The 17,781-nt window shown below is 43.4% G+C and overlaps 1 protein-coding gene across 1 annotated transcript; it reads right to left on the bottom strand.

The window, feature by feature from the left end:
- Positions 1-1,700: 1,700 nt before the first annotated feature.
- On the bottom strand, positions 1,701-16,453 carry kcnk12 (potassium channel, subfamily K, member 12; the record flags this gene model as incomplete). Its single annotated transcript, XM_079169476.1, has 2 exons — positions 1,701-2,593; positions 16,114-16,453. 2 exons carry the CDS (start codon positions 16,451-16,453, stop codon positions 1,701-1,703), a joined length of 1,233 nt encoding a protein of 410 aa, XP_079025602.1.
- Between the last annotated feature and the right edge of the window lie 1,328 nt (positions 16,454-17,781).

The following is a 17,781-nucleotide window of genomic DNA, read 5'->3' as shown; positions in this document are numbered from 1 at the left end:
AGTGAATGCAGAGATGACAGAGAAAAAGAGGTGAGCGGCCAGGATTTTAGATGTTGAAGATGGACGCCAAGAAAAGTTGAGCCCTTGGCTGAGATAGACCTTTTTATTTTGATTGGCCATGAATTTGACACCTCATTCTCTACCTCTAGGACTCTCTATCTAGTCATCTTCCTTCATGGCCGTCTCCTGGACTATCACCGATCCTCTGTCACGCTGTTTGCCGAAAATCAAATACACATCACACGGCTTTAAATCATAGATGCCCTGGAAGAGATAGTTACCGGCAACTAGGACATTGATCGCGTGGCTTGGTAGCACTGCATCCTTCGGAAACACCGTCTATCCAAACTTTGGCTGCACATTTACACCAAAACCGAGCAAAATCAACTTGTGCAGGCTTTTGGATCATGCTTTGTTTCACAGAGAGAACCAGAGAGAAGTCTCCCTTAATGAAAACAGAAAATCCCCCCAAGAAACAAATCGATGCACAACAGAATCCTTCGGGGTTTTGTTTTCAACTCCAGCATCTGAGATTGACCCGGCTGCTTTCAATCTGTATCATTTAACACAATGTACCTACTGGATAAAACCATCCATCATTTGCCTCCTTCTGCACCTCCCCTCCTCTCCCTTATATTTCACTTCAAACAAACATAAACTTACTCCTCATTTATTCAGTTTTTACAAATACATAAGTCTACATTCTGCATTCAAAGAATAACTAATACATTGCAAGCCGTTATCATCTGTTTTCCTCACAGACAGCTGTAGGTTTGAAAAAGAAGAGAGAGTGGGAGTTGGGTGGTGCCTTCTTTTACCCTTTAAGTCAAAGTCTTTGGCCACAGAAGCATTTTCTGGGCTGATAAGGCCAGTTTCTCTCTCACGAGAAATGGATTTTCATTTTTCAACTCTGTTCTCTTCTCCATCTTAAGCAATAGGAAATTACTCTTTGTAGCCCATTAGTGTGGCACACTGCAGAACCACCTCTCACTACTGCCCTGTCGAAATCAGCTACATCACAGCCATGCTTAGCGAAACTCTACCGCCCCCAGAAATGAAATCAATCACCTGAGGGTAAAACTTGACTCATGTCAAGAAAAACATGGAGTTTGCACAATCAATGGAAGGTCTAGAAATGGTGCAAAAAAAATGCATGAGACGTATAATGCATAGATCGGTATGTGCCATGTCATTCAGTGAATACACTTGTCTTGTTTGTATCAGCATTCAATATGTACATTCAAATAAACTGGCCCAAAACAATGACAATTGCATTGTATGCCTCCCTTGGCTCTTTTACAGCACATTTCAGTCGTATGAGTCTGATATAGTGAGCATGTATAACAGACCTCCGCAGAATAACTGACATTTCAGTGATTTGTTCTGGGTTGGGTTTGAGGTTAATGCAATGGGTGATGGATGGTCCCCAAGCTTCCGGATGTTTTTTTCTTGACTTTGAGGTTCTCTCACCATCATCGCCAAATCATCACTGAAACCGTCGCCATCATTACCGTTATCATCTCCACAGCCTTGTAATTCCAACCGAAAGTAATCAAAAAAAATCACATGTGTCATGCATAACAAGTTACATTGCCAATCCATCTCAGAAGCCGTGTATTTTTTCCATGGCCGTCAACCTCAGCGTTTGTTTCGCAGTATAAGAATCAAGAGATCCCACGCGTCCTGTCTCACTGTGTCCTCTACCTGGAGTTGCTTGTCTCTGCCAGCCTGTTGTTCATGATACCGAGTGCGCCAACCCCCCCAGAGAAACCATTATGGCGTGAGCTGCCACAGACTGTCCTGGGATACCCGTTGGCCGACTCAGACAGCTGCTTCTGCATGATGGCCAGCGACACCTTGTTAGAGGCTGCCAAGTCTTTCATAGAGATCATCTCCCCTGATAGTCTGCGTCCCTCAGTATCACTATCACATGGTCCATCTGAGTCGGGTTGCTGGCCAAGTCGACCCTGGCGACCCTTGGAGCCCGGCCGGATGGCATTGCGTCTGCCCAGGAGGACGTTGGGCTTATTGCAGCGCTGGCAAAACAAGCAGCTCATTTTCTCCAGAATCCAGTTGAGCACCTGCTTGATGACAATAGAGATGACGTTGAAGAGCGAGTAGATGCAGCACACTCCCATTAGCATGAAGAAGAAGTTGGCCACCCTGTAGAGGCTTTGATATTCGTAAGCCGCACCCTGGCTGCTGACAAAATCCCCAAATCCGATGGTGCTGAAGGTGACAAAGCAGAAGTAGAGTGAGTCTAAGTAAGCCCAGCCCTCCACGGGGGTGTACATGGCTGACGCACAGCAGGAGATGGTGATGGCCGACAGGCCGAGAATCAGCATCACGTGGTACACGGAGGGCTTCCAGCCGGGGAGGGAGTACGCTGAGAAGTCATGGCGGATGCCTGGCGGGAGTATACCACTGTTCCTGATTCGCCGCTCCCTCACGGCCTTCATCACCACGGCCAGCAGTGTGATGATTCGCTCCAGGAAGAGGTTAAAGAAGAGGATGGTGGCAGCACAGCCCAAAAGCCCATAAAAGATCAGGAACACCTTGCCTGCCACTGTCACAGGCGTTGTCATCCCAAAACCTGCAGAGACAGAAAAGAGATATCAGAACACTTAGTCCCCCAACCGAGGCCACGTTTTCACCTACAAGATGCAAAAGAAATTATATCTCTGATTCTGAAACAAGTGAAGCGATGCCTGAAAGTAAAACAACCTCAGATCTAAATGTTGCGGGGATTGAGTGCACAAGTAATGTGCAGAAAATACTGCATAATGAATTGTTATGATGCTGATACAAGACTGTAAGCTTTCTCTGGAGGATGAGACTATGTTAAGTCCTTCTGATGCACAGAGAGGACGATAAAAAAGTGACTTTGGGATAATTAAAAACAAACAATGTTTTGCAGTGCAAATGAAGTTGCATGTTGTGAGAGATAATAAGGGAAAATAGCAGAATTAACACAAATGTGAAATCAGCATTACATTTATTAACAATAAACCAGTACATAAAATAATAACAACAGTCTATTTGCACTCGGGTGAAAATAGTCACATGGTAGCTATTTGTTATTTACAGCCAGCCAATTTGAATTTGCAATTTAATTTAGCAGTAGCTAGCTAGCCTAAAGGCTTTCTGCCAGAGAGAAGATTTAGGAGTAGTAGTAAAAGTAGTAGTAAAAGTGGTAGTAAAAGTGGTATATAGTATTATAAAGAGAAGTATGTTTAGGGAAAAGGTTGTAGAGGATAACTTTCACCCAGGAAAGTGGGGTTTGAAACTTGTGATAATCCTACTCGCACACTTAATTGACTGGTTTCTGCCGTGCTATATACACCCTGGTGTAAAAAGCTAAATACAAAATTGGCTATTCTGCCTGCGTGTAAACAGTATTGTTGGCTTCTGACAGCTGGGTGCAAATAGCATTTGCCAAAAAACACCATGCATCTTTTGATGAATGCATAGATTTAACTGTGTCTTATGTTATCATAATTTATTCAGGAAATTAAAAAAACAAGGACATTGAGGGGAGGGGAATGCCAGAAATAAGCTTAGGTAAGCCTTCTGAATATTTTCTCTCTCTGCTGTGTGGTTTGGCTTCCTGCTATCTTCTGATTTCTTAGTCAATTAGACTGAGTGTTCAAGCTGAAGAAGGGGTTACGAGAGGAGAGGCTGTTTATGGAATCTGCCTCACGTTGAAGGAGCACTTCTCAATCTCGACGAGCATCACAGGTGCAGCTCTGACATTAACATTAGCTGATGAGTGTCTTGGTATTTGAGCACCGAATTGTTTCCTCTTTAAGATCAAATCTTATAAATTATGTCAGCACAACAACTGGTTATTTGTGCGCACACAGTCGTGTTTTTATGATTTTTTAGGACATTCCATTGACTCACATTAATTTCCAGAGTACTTATGGCGACTACCAGCCTAATCTTATCCCTTACCTTAACCTTAACCTTAACCGTAACCTTACCTTGACCTCAAACCAAGTCTTCATCCTAAAATGATTTATGTTAGATGTATGTCCCCAGAAGACTGGTAAAACAACATGCACACACACACACAAAGCACTCATACTTGTATCCCAGGGCCAATGCAAGCACACACCCTTGAACACACACACAGTGTCATTCCCCGTATCCACAGAACAGCAGATGGTATATTTGTCAACAAATCAAATCGTGTTGAAATATCAACCAGTTCACTTCCAGGCCAAGGTTAATTGATTGTTCCATCATGGCCATCCTCCATTTCAGAGCATTAGGGCAGCGCTTTTCCCCCCTTTTTTCACCAACCCGTCTATAATCATCCATGTCAGGTAATAAATGACATCAATATCTAGACAATACTTCCTTTATGACACCCAAAATGGCTTTTGTGACCTTATCTCTCGCCCTGAAAACCACTCTCCTGTGGGTTTGCTGTTGACACGCCAGGTCATTTAGATCAACACTGATTGATACAGATTGTTTTATAGAGACAAGAGGGCATATCACCCACACATATCCACACATGTATACACACCTTATGGCCTTACACACACAGATATACGCGTTTAGGCTTTATACGGTACACCAGACGCTGAATTACCTGGTTTTGTCAAAGATAGACAAAGTTCAGTAACAGACAATGAGGGACAGTTGGATGACAGGAAGGTGATGAGATTACCCAAATTAAACCCTTCAGTGAAATCCTATTTCAGTGTTTCATGGTTAATCAATTAGCAGACCAAGTCTTTTTAACCCGACTGAATAATAGGGAAAACAGATTACATCTACAGAACGCGCACAGAGACAGTCTGCCGCACCGTCTCTCATTACCAAGTAAATTACCTAAGAGAGGAAAAGGCACCCGGCATTGATTCGGTGTAGCATTTCAGAGCCATTACTCCAGACTACTGTGTCAACATGCATTAGGGAACACAGAACAATAATAGAAAGCAAAGGACGGGCAAGCTAAAACCAAACAGTGTGACTTTACACACAAAGACGTGAGAATTTAAAATTCTTATTTATAAAGTCTCCAATTCAGACCAATGAGCCTGCTGCTGTCCTCAGTTTAATCTTTCCACTGTGTCCGAGCCAAGATGAGTCATTTAATTCAGCAGAACTTGATAACGTAGGAAATCATATGCGTGCTAATCCAATTAAACCAGAGCCCCGGGAGACTATTTAATCATTAACATTAAATACAGTATGCTCAACTCTACAAAAAATGATGTTATGCTCTAATGGATAATGATGCTTGCACACATAATCACACACTAGAGCCTCAACCAGAAGGAACGTGGTGGAAATAGGGGCATTAGTATCCGTTAATTACCACCTGACAGTTTTAAGAGAAGAAGAAGAAGAAAATACTCAAATGGGTATCAGACTGTGGGAAGATGAATATAGATTGTTACTGACCTGCAGGGATTGAAAGGTTAAGGTGAGCGTTTATCTCCAGCGGTCAAGTTTAAATCACATGCACTCAGCCGTAATCACAGAGTTGACACGACTAAGACTGAGCAGCTCTCATTACAGTCCAATGGCAAATTACTATGGCCCATTAAGTTGTGTAGTAATGTCAGCAAACAAAGAAAGCACAAATTACTGAGTGTTGCTAATAGAAGTATTGATGGTCTCTGCATTTGATTTGCTACACTCAGTAGCACTCGCCTCAAAACAGTAATCAATCATCAGATTTGACACCAATGAGCCGCTCTGAGATAAGTAGAGGTGTTTAAGATCTTTAACTCTCAGTAGTCATTATCTAAAGCAGAAGGGAACTAATGCAGCTATTATATCTAATCCTATAAAGTGCACTGTTCAACCTCTCCTTGGCTGGCATATTGACATTTTCCATTGGCAAGATGTATTGAATTGTACTATTTTATAGCAGTGAAAACAAGGAGGCACTAGAATTTCTTTCACAAAAAGCATATTAACATACAACAGAACCATACTGACAGATTCTAAGCCACTTTCATACGTGGAAAGTAAGTCATCTTATGGCTCTCACCTCTATCGTCACAAGCTTACGTGGAGGTGGCTGAGCTGAAATAGTGGTGGCTAGCAGTGCTAATGGTGCTAACGGTGCTAACAATGGCAACAATGCTGACGGAGCTAACAGAGCTACCAAAACAAAGAACAGAGAAGCTCGGATAACAACAGCGGGAGTGTGACTTCATTCTCTGCTCAGGGCGCCATCACTCCACCACATCTTACAGCAAATAGTTGTTCACTGCTATATTAATGTTCTGAATGTCGTAGTACTTGATGGCACACAGGACTAAGCGTCATCAGGCTTTATCTACACAGAGAATGCAGTTTAGTGGGACCTTTGCACGGGATTTTCTGATCAATTTATCCGACAAATTAAATCCATTATTTTTGATGAATAAATCTATTTAATATTTGGTATGTGTCGTAGAGTCATTGCTGTTTACAATGAGCTCACGTTGGAGCTGGTGGCAAAGACAAATAGACACCTTTTGCAAAACAAAGTATCCCAAAAAAGACATATTGATTCACTTTCCTGGAAACTGGTCTCACAAGGCCAACTATCATAAAGCAGAGCACATTTCCGTCATGTTGGAGAAGTCTGCTCATAATGTGAGTGAATTCATCTGATAATTGAGGGAAAATAAGGACGTTCAGAACTAGTCTAAAAGAACACAATACAAGAGAAATACAGGATGGCCAAATCGCTAAATGGATACCCAGATGAGAATAAAGGGCAACTAAAAGCACCCAGTCATGTTCCCGTTTCTGAAAGGACATGGGCAGTACGTCCACCTGTCTCTCTGAGCAGTATCGAATCTGAAGGTCCCCGTGTGTCCTTGAGGACAACAACATCCCCCCTCACAACTCCCAGAGGGCCTGAAAATGGACCCAGAGATTCATTAAGTGACTGTTTTGCAAATCAAAGCTCAAATCTCGGCCTCCTCTGGCCTCCCCATGTCCCCAATTATGAATGCTTAAATACAAGCTCCAAGTCAAACTAACTGCATCCCACTAGTGGGAATACACTCAAATTGGCCTGATAGGAGCGGCAGCAGAAAACGCCACGTCCCTTTGATGACTGTGTTTCTCTGACGAGCAGGAAATAATTTGTCATGGGGTGGCGTGGCGGGGGTCCGCGGAGGAGAGGACAGAGGGCCGAGGAAGCAGCAACATGGCCAGACCTATCACAACAACATTTGCGGAGAAGCTGCCAGGATTACTGGCAGACTGGATAATAATAGGAACACTCACACCATTCTGCCAGTTTTACACAAAGCGGATGATAGAATAGGTCACATACATCATTGATATGCAGCTATATTGTTGTATCTACACACAGTGTAAACAAAGGCAAAAGAAATATTCATAAAACACTTAAAGCCTGCACACGCAACAATATGTCTATGTGGCCCAGAAGCAAAATAATGTGGCTTTGAATTTCACACCCGGCTCAGCCACACTCAGTATAAGCGGTATGTTAATGGTGTATCTGTTCTGCGTGTCAATGCATTGATAATGAGTGTTTTGTGTTAATTGTGTTACACAGCGCTGTGCAATAATTAGAAATAATGGACCGAGGTGACATGTAAAAGGTGTTATAGCAAAGTCGGAACAGATTGAAATTGCGAGACAGAGCTCAGGCGTGCACTGTTAGAAGTAACAAGGTAACATCTACAGCGCAACACAAATCTGTGCAGCAAAACACAACTTATAATACCTATTTTTTTCAGAATTTGTGATTCGTTTGGCTCCTCCATAACTGAATCGAGTCTAGTGGTTTAAATTGTATCTCAGTACTTAATTCACTGGCAAAGAGAGCCGGGAGGATTGATGGTTCTGCCGCTGTCTGTATTGATTTATTGTCAAAAAAATATGCTGCATTGTCTTTGGATCTGTGCCAGCATTTATTATTTTTCTCTTCATTTTTCGATCTGTTTTTCATCTTTGCAGGGTTTAAAAAGAACTGGAAAGACTCAGACATGCATGGGGTCCACTATTGTGCAATTTGTAAGAGTCAGGGCTTCAATAAGCAAAATGAAAATGAAAAGACTCACGTGGTTTCGTCGTCCATCATCAAACGGTAACACAGATTTTGTCCTTTCATGTGACTGAGGAGTCATTCTCTCATCAGATTAATAGCTTCTCCATGAATGATCTGAAGGCTGAATGTCCTTCTGTTTCCTTGTGTCTTGCTCTGTATGCAGAGTCAATGTTTGAATAAAAGCTGAGCTACATAAAGCCCTCTTGTATTATTCCAAAGAGTAAACACACCTGTCCAGGTGGAGCTTTTGAAACACTATCACCCTCAGATCAGTGTCATAAGCCATGTTCCCCATGATAGATAATACAGATTTGGCGCTCATACAGTATCATGGTAACGCTTCATTAAATGTATGTCTTCAGAACATGTGTTTCATCACATGAAAACAGTCAAAACCGATGCCGGCAGGAAATGAATGCTTGAGGCTCAGCAAATATTCAGTCTAATGGCTTTTCATTACTGATAATGTAAAAGCACAAGTCCCTGATATTTAAGGCCAAGCAAAAACCCGGTTCCAGACTGCTAAGTAAGTGACAGCTGCAATAATGATCCTAGATAACACATAGACAAAATCACAGCAAGCTGCCTCAGAGAAATGAAGAGGCAATGCTCTGTTGCTCAAAATTAAACTATGTTTTACATTCTATTAACTGAGTGTGACTACAATGAGTCTGAGACTCTGCCAGAGGCTGCCAGCCTGGAGGTAGCTGAGTTGTTTGTGTATTCTGGCATGATGACAAAATATATGCATTTCGACGCTTTCAGCTCTGTGTGATCCTGGTGTTTTCCTGGGATAACCATTATTTCATAATTGTCCAAGTGGCAAGAGGCTGAGTATTGGAGAAGTAGGTCTTTTTTCTTGAATGATTTAAATTCGTGTGCTGGCAGCTGGGCTTCACAGTGGCCAGTGTGTGTGTGTTCACCGACAATCTCACACGGTTTTGCTGAAATAAAGGAAGGGATCAGGAGTGCTGTTTCCTCTAATCCAAACAGATTGTGTGAAAATCCAACATGACTGAAACTGCATGTAGTCCAATTTTAGACAAGCTCTGCTGTTTGAATTGTCCTTTCTCTCGAAGGCAGATGTGCAATACGCAACGGCCGTGACTCCCACTAGTATGCGGCCCATGATCTCAAGCTCCACGGATGACATCATCTCGTAATCCGATCATGATGACCAACCATCTTAATGATTCAAGGTCATGCTCAAAAGTCACTCACGAGTTACGCCGTTATTGTGTTTCCTCTCTTTTGACCGAAAATGAATGGGATTTTATCAGCAGGCGTGAGAGGATGTTGATCCATCTCAAATCTGAAATGTAACTTTTATTTTTGCAATGAATACTATTTCAGCATGCTGCTTGCACGTAAGCAGTTGAAAGATACAATAGTGCAGCATGTCCTCCTGTGTCTCTAGTAGCCCCTCCTTCACACAATGAGACGGATGGACGGCTGCCAAATCACGCTGTTCGGCAACTTGCTGTTAGCTTATTAACATTGAAAACTATTTATATACATGACCCCAAGATGCAGATAAACGTTCTGCTGGTGCACAAGTGGAATCTGCTATGCAGGCTATCTGCAAAACATGGCGACCCTTTTTACTGGGGCTTCACTGCGTCAAAGGTTGCCAAACAACACAAAAGTTTCAAGAGAGAGACTTTTCTGCTTATGGGGGAATTTTAAACTCTCATAGCTGTGAGTCAGCATTGACGTCAGGGCCAGAGCAAATTTGGTCAAACTGATGATAGTCAAAATGTTAACACCAGAATATGATCTAACGTGTCTGTTGCAATGTGCTCTGATAGGAAGCAGGGCAGAGGACTGCAGGGTGCAAAGAGCACACAGAGATTAGTGTCTCTTTGCCTTGGCCGGTGCAAAGAGCCGAATCAGTGAAATGCTAATCAGGTTGGAGGAGGAAGCCCAGCAATTCTGCTGTGTCCTCTGAAATGATCTCGGTATCACTTGGCCATGATGGCTTGAGTCTGTGAGTTACTGTACGTAGGCGAGTGCGCGCCTTAGCAAGTCAGGGCAGATTAATGACCCGCTGTGACAGAGTGCAGAGGTGTGTACAGCCATCCTGTACAGCAGCAGTTAAGTAAGATGGGGATTTATTGAAGCCAACCCCTCACAGCAGGTTTGCCCTACACACATACACACACACACACACACACACACACACACACACACGCACGTTTCTGCTCCACATCAGGAAGCACCCAGTGAGGCGAGAAACTGGGAGAGGGGGAGAAATGGTGGGATAAAATGTATTTCAAGCAGCTGTGTGTTATCTGGAGAATAATATTTAAATTTTTCCCGTCTTTGAAGTCAGGCTATTTGAGTGAGTGGTCTCAATTCGTTTTAAGTCTTCTTCAATACAGCATGATGTTCGTTTAGTAAATGATGGTCCCATTTAGAGTCAAATTAAAGCAGGGTATGCTTTACCGGGTGGCTACCTTTTGATTGACAGGTCGCTGCCGTTGTCAGGTCTGGGAGTTTTCTCTTTCACAGCATTGTTTAATTTCTTGAAACATTTTTGGTCGCCCCAAAAAAACGTCTCTTTCAGTGTTGTGTTTAGCTCCCTGCTCTTGTGCCACTTCTGGTTACAAAAACCAAGATGGCGACGGCCAAAAATGCCGAACTCGAGGCTTCAGAAGAGCAGTCTACAAACCAATAAGAGACGTTACGGTTACTATGTCCACTTCTTAAAGACATTCTATGGTTGTCGACCGTAAACCTAAAAACAATGATTCAAGGACGCAGAAACGCAGAATCTGTGTGGGTTTGTCTTACAAATAGTCCTTTTTACAACGTTGATCTAAAAATAAATTCGGTATATTGCACAGCAACACGATTCATTTCGACACAGTCTTCAGGAACGTCTATGCAGCAGCGGTGCAGTTTTGGCTCCACTTCCTCATTGGGGACACAATTTTTGTGCTGAGCATCCGGACTGCACACAGTCCAAAGAGACCTCCAGTGCCTTTCATGTGACTGAAGGTCCTCTGTTTTCCATTTTTAACAGTGACATTTCCTCTGAGTCTGTGATTTCACAGAGCAGCCTGGAGATCTAAAGAGAAGAGAGGGGAGGTAAGGAATAGAGAGTCATACTGACCAGCTTCAAATGGTTCTGTGAAATAAACTGTAAAGTGATCTTCTTCTCATTATGTAATGCACTGCTTGTGTGTTATGAGCAGACTATTTTATATGTAGCACACGGTATAAGGAGATCAAAATGATTGAATGAATGGATGCAAATAAGTGAGGGCATTAGAATTAGTTATATTTGAGATGGATGTCAGACAGGAGTCCACACGTCTTGGACAGTGAAACAGTGCTGAAGTGAGACACAGACAGCAAAAACAAACATCGCTGTGCATCGAGGAATCTGATTACACAGATTTCAAACCTTTTCCACCCACCTCCTGTTCGCACACTCATAACATACACCAACAGTGGCAATAACACAGATGTTTTTTTTTTCTCCAAGCGAGGCAGCACCGAGCGCCTCATCTAAATACTAAAGCACGACATCAAAGCAAAAACACAGTCAGCCTTCAGGAATCCACGGAGTCCGTCATGTGACATTTCAAACTGCTTAAATGCCAAATGCATGCTCTGCCAGACTGAGGTGATATTGTCTTGGAACCTCGGAGCCTCAGAAAGTACAAGGGGCAGTAAAGTAGAGAGAATATATTTGATTTGCAGTTTCATCCAGATGCATGGGCCCTGGTCATACAAGCGTGTAATAGGCCTCACAAGTGTTCCTCAGTGAGACTCTGCTGCAAAATCAGCACTTTTTAAATTGGCACGAGAATACGAGGAAGATAACACTAAACTGAACCATTAGGCCTGATTGTTTACTATCACAATGACAGAGAGGACATGATTTCTCAACATCATTTCTCCAGATCGTGACATAACAAGCTTGCAGTTTTCTTCAGTTCACAAAAAATATAATTTCTTTATCATAACACACTCACTTTAGGAACTACAAATAATGTCAGAATGCATTAATAATTACTTTTTTTATGACAGAAAATCGATGCTAATTCTAAAAAGAATTGTAATAACGAAAATACAAAACCTGACAAACAATTACGTGCACGTCTTCTCTGGCCTTCTGATCTATTTCATTCAAAGGACTCTGTATAGTCTCTCTGCTGAACATGTAACATCTGTAGTGAGACACTCTATGGTGTCGAGGTTCACTAAATTCAGCAGATGGTGCACCTTCACTGTGGGGTAAAATGGAATTGCCTGATGTGTGAGCTATAAAATTAAATCAAAAATGTTGCACATAAACTTGATCTTGTTGACATAACTGGAGAAAGTCTGCAAAGTTATAGATTTTAGCACTGTGTCTTGGCTTTTACAGTAGAATGTTAACTGACTGTGTATGATATTTAAATCTCAAAAGTACTCTCCCTGACACTACTAGCCCAGATTTGGCTCCAGTTGAAGGGAAGCTACACTCCTGCACTGTGATCTGAGGTTATAAACCGCACATATATCAGCCTGATGATGTTGCCATGGTCAAAGGTCAAACTAGGCTACTGTTTGACAGACTCACTCCTCCAACTCGGTCCATTTAATACAGAACTAAATGGACAAATCCAGCCACAGGAAGTGTACTCAACACCTGCACAAAGAGCCCTACCATAAAAGCTATATGTTTATGATGTTAATAATGTTTATACTGTATAATTTTATGAAACTGGTTATGAAACAGTCTCAATTTAATAGTGATGCCTTTATAGCTGAACCAAAGTAAAGCTGCGGACTGTAAAACCAAAACAATGAGCTGAAAGATGCTACAACACGCTGTAGAGTTGAGGAGAAATGCAGCTTTAGGTGATAATAGTTACCTTGAGTGACTCCTTTCACACTACACATAGTCATTTGATCCATTGTTAACATAGAAATATTGATAGGTGCAGCTTTAAGCAACATTTCGAGGATCTTTTCCAATGCAATCTGATGTGACGCCAAAAACGGCAACTTAGAAAATACCAGAGTTGCTTTAACACTTCTCTTAGTGTCAATATAAACTGTACGTTACATTATAATTTGAAGCCATTAGCCTAACGAGGCCACTTTAAAATATCGACCTGGAATCAGAGGTTGGTGAGGGAAGAGACGTCGCTAGAGCGCCCTGACATTTTGCTGCAGCACAGCTCTGTACAGCCAGGGTTGAGCATGATTTGTATCTTCTCTCAACTCCACTGAAATGTACCCTCATTTTGCAAGTTATGGACTGCATGGAGGTTAAATCCGGCCTCATTTAAAGGACGAACTGCATGAGGGTCTGCATGTGCTGTTTGTTCAACGGTCCTATTTGCCTTGTCTGCCTTTGTGACTTCTCTGAGTGGGTGGTTATGAGTGTGATGGAGCTGGAAGCCACAGTGGCTGCCAGAGGCAAAGAGAGGCAGGACAGAGTCTATCCCCAGGAATAAATAACCCTGAATAGTATAACTGCAGAACAACTAACTGCTCCAACTGGCCTGGCCTGTTCCACTCAATCTCAACAAGTTGAACGTCTTAGATCAGACAGCCATCACCAAGTACACTCGAGCCACAAGTGTTACCCCCTGTGACCACTTCAAAGCTGACAAAAGTATTTCTCAAAAATGTCACCGTAGCAACTTAGAATGAGACCTACAGGCCCACACACAGCGACAGAGAGCTGTCCTAATTGGCAGTTGGCAGCTATCAATCAGCCTTGGGAGGGTTATGAATAGCTTTCCTATTAATAGAAATTCTGTTTACGGAGCAGACTCTTGTGGCCTCTTCATTGAGCATGCAAACAGTAAAGCTGCGTCTGTAAATGTAGGGCAGGACAACAATACCAAGAGTTGGATGTAGACAAACATAAACTCTTCAAAGCTTTAACAAGATGAGAGTCCACAGCTCTGCGAGGCGGTACTTAGACACAGCGACGTTTTGATCTAGATGCTCACGTCAACATGCGGACACGGTCACAGAGACAATGCTAATGCAATGCTGATGATGTTTACCCATGGATGTTCTGGATACCGGACTCAAAGATGGTACCCACTCACCCGTGTGGAAATTGATTGGCAAGTGCAACTGCCAAAAAAGTTACCTATTGACTTTACATTGGAATGACGTCACGCAAAAAAAAAGCTTTTTATAGGCTCTGGGATATTTTACAAAAGAGTAGTAATAGACCTTGTTTGCAGTTTGTGTTTGATTGTCCACCTTAACATTTGCTAATTAGCATTAAACACAAAGCACTGCTGAGACTGATGGGATTGTCATTCGTTTTGCAGGTATTTTGGTCAAGTGTTGAACAATTAAAGTTGTGTCCAATTGTTAAACGTTAAACTGCCCTTTCAAATGTTAACCACCGACAGATCAACATTGCCACTATTTGTTTTTCCTGCATCATTCCCAGAAATTGGGAAACAACACGGTGAATCTGGCCAAAACTTGAGGTAAACAAGCACCTCAAGTGACCACGGCTTCACTTTCGTTCTTCAAAGTGATATTGTGGAGGCACATCAAGAGGAGCACAGTGTCACTGCTGATTTGAAGCCTCTGCCTCAGCACTGAGGTTAGAAGTGTTTGGGTAGGATTGTCTAGAGTGCACAGGGGGATGACACTCTGAATTGTGTGGGGAGGTCCCCAAATCCCTTTTATATCAGCGGCTCACAAGCATGCAGAAAAAGTAGCACACGAGCCGGGAGGGAGGACGGAGGCGGTGGAGATCAAAGCGAGATGGAAATCTAGACAGAAATCCATGCAAGCATATGAAAATGACAAATACTGTAGAAAGACTCCCCCCCCAGGAGCCCTGGACAGGAGCTGAGTCAGTGTATATGATCTTGCTTGACATGACAACTGGAGCACAAGAGGATTTCAACCTGCCACAGACATGTACACAAACACAGCTGCTGTGGCCCCCTCCTGTGACTGCATGGGTGAGCCGGGTACGCAGGCTGCCTGAGAGCTCTGCATTTGTGTGTCTGAGAGCAGGAGGTGCTGGAGCCAGTAAAGCTCTCATAACAGGTCTACCGTTAATAAACTTTTGACAGGTTTCCTACTTGTATGGATCCAATTCTCCCTGTGCGCCCATGCACAGCCATCAGTTTTCCTTATCGCTCTCCTCGCCACAGTTTTCAATTAATAGGAAGGCGCCGGAGGTATCACAGTGTACATATGTGTGTGTTTGTGTGTGTCGAGGGCAAGGTCAGAGATAGACAGCAGCTGTCGGCTCAAATGACAACCTGGAGTGTCTCCGTTTGCTTGTTCACCCGCTCACACTCACTCACTCACTCACTGTATGCTGTGGCTCCTCTCTAGCCATCAGTGAGGAAGGGGCAGAGGCGGTGGAGCCATCAGGCATGCAGTGCACCACGCCGTTGGCCCTTGGGGTGCCCTGCGAGGGACACTTGCTCTTTTCTGACCTATCGCACGAGTAAATGTTAAATGAGGGGGAGCAGACGGGGCTTCTCATTGACATTCCTGCTGGTTTGAATGGAAATGTGGCAACAACAAAAAAAAAAATAGACTGCACCCATGGGTGCTGTCCTATAGCCAGGGATGAGTGTGCCATTCCTGGCAGGCGAGTCAGATATCGCCCCCCATTGCCAAAGTCCCTCACAGCCAAAAATGTAACACATGACTGGAAAAAAAACCTGTTAATCTGCTATTCTGTATGTAAGCCAATGGAAAGATAGCAGCCTGCAGGGATGGCAGCTCCTTTTGATGTCCAGACTGTCAGTAATGATATCATTATTTAACAAGCAGAGGCCGTATTAATATTAAACATTCTTCAACTTATTTGTCTTGATATAGCTTTATCAGGGCAGTAGGTCCCAAATGTGTTCAGTATTTAGCCTCCAATACCTCCTAAATAGAGCCAATAATTACTGACTTAATTGGTGTGAGCTGACTACATTCACGTGCTATTTGTAAGGCTCGACATGGGCCTGGCTACACATGGTTGTACTTGGAATAATGAATGCTTTTTTTTTTTTCAACAAGTAGAGGACACCGTTGATCCAACAACATGGACGCAAAGGTCAGTGAATGCTGCATAGATCACCCACCTATAGTCGACACCACAGTTCCAACAAAATAAAAAGCCCCTGTAAAATCCCATCGTGGCCTCAGGGCATCAGCCCGGATCCCGGCGGCGATGGCAGCCTCGTACTCCCGCAGGAAAGAGTTGAGGTCCTGCAGGCTGATGTTGAAGGTCTCGCTGAAGTTGAGGAGCGTCCCGTTCCAGCGGCCGTGAGACCGCAGCTCCGACGGCCTCTCTATGGCCGAGAAGACCGCAGCGCCGCACAGCAGGTACAGTATGATGAGGACGGCGAGCAGCGCGAAGCGGCCGTTGTCCTCGTTGAGGTGCAGGGAGCGGCAGCCTTGCAGTCGCTGGCCAGGCATCATCCGAATTTCAGCACCACGCGCGCGTCGGACAGCGACAAGCTCCACATCGGAGGCGGCATTCACTCGTCCGCAGGTGTCCTCTGGAAGTCACTGCCTTGCACTCTCACTGCACTTCTGCAGGCAACATCTCGTCCGCTTAGCCCATCACGTTGTCCCATTGTAGTTGGGAAGTGTTTTTATCTGTAGCTGAAAGGCAGAAACACGCCCCACTTGTGGATAGAAGTCTGTAGAAGCACGAAAGAGTTCATGAGAAAAGCTGCCGGCGCATTGTGTCATGATGGACACATTCTCTCCCACAGTTGTGGCAATGCAGTTGGCGTGAAGTGGACTGCAGCTTGAATCCAATCGGTACGCGCTGAACGCTTGTTTGTGCAAGTGCAAGCAGCAGTAGTAGTATCCTCTGGGTCCCCTGCACCAAAATGTTCCTCCTCAGAAGAAAAAAAGACCACAATGACGCTCGAAATTCTGCAAGTTACCGTTGATCCGCGTTCCGCAGGAAAAGCCCGCTCTCAAATAAAGTCATCTATCGCAAGGCTTGCTTGGGCTGGAGAAGTGCGGAACTGCATCAGCTTTCCTGTGGACGCTGTAGTGGAACATTGCACATGCATAAGCATCAGTGCATACGCATCAGTGCATATGGTGAGATCATTCTCCGCTGCAAATCAGAGACTATGCATCCCGCCACAATAGAAGAAGGACGGCAGATTAAATTAGACTTTTAGGTTGTGCAGTTGGCGGAGGTAAATGAGCGTCCCCGTGCGTCTTTATCGAGTCCTTAGATAACAATCACATTTTCACTAGAGTGCAGCCGTGCTGCCACGTGCCATGCGCACTGAGGATGCTCCACTCACTAGAAACTGTTACTCACTTTCTGTAACGTGGGAACGGGTGTAGAACTAAAAGCACACTCCTGAACTAAGCTGCTAAAAAAGTTTAGAAAAGCTTCCACACTGAGCCAAGGACAGTGTAACAAATACTCCATTACAAGAACAAATTCCACATTCACAATCGGGAAATTATACTTTGAAGTATTAAAAGTAAAAGTACACCTCATGCAGCAGAATATCTCCTGATGGAATTATATTTTCAATCGATTATAAATTATCACTGCAGATGCATACTTGTAAGAAATAATGTTTTAGCTTACAGGTGGAGGCAATTTAATACCAATGCATAACGTTTTGGGCTGAAATTATTTCCATTGATAACAAAATCAATAACCTATAGTGTTGGTGACCTACAATTAAAAAGACAAAGATTATGTAATGAACATTGATATAAAACTGGGGAAAGGAGCGAATCCTCACTATTGAGAAAATGCAATTAGA

The sequence above is a fragment of the Pholis gunnellus genome (assembly GCF_910591455.1).
Source record: "Pholis gunnellus genome assembly, chromosome: 11".
NCBI classification, from domain to species: domain Eukaryota; kingdom Metazoa; phylum Chordata; class Actinopteri; order Perciformes; family Pholidae; genus Pholis; species Pholis gunnellus.
Note: the sequence above shows the minus strand (reverse complement) of the source record. Positions and strands in the feature narration are given on the sequence as shown.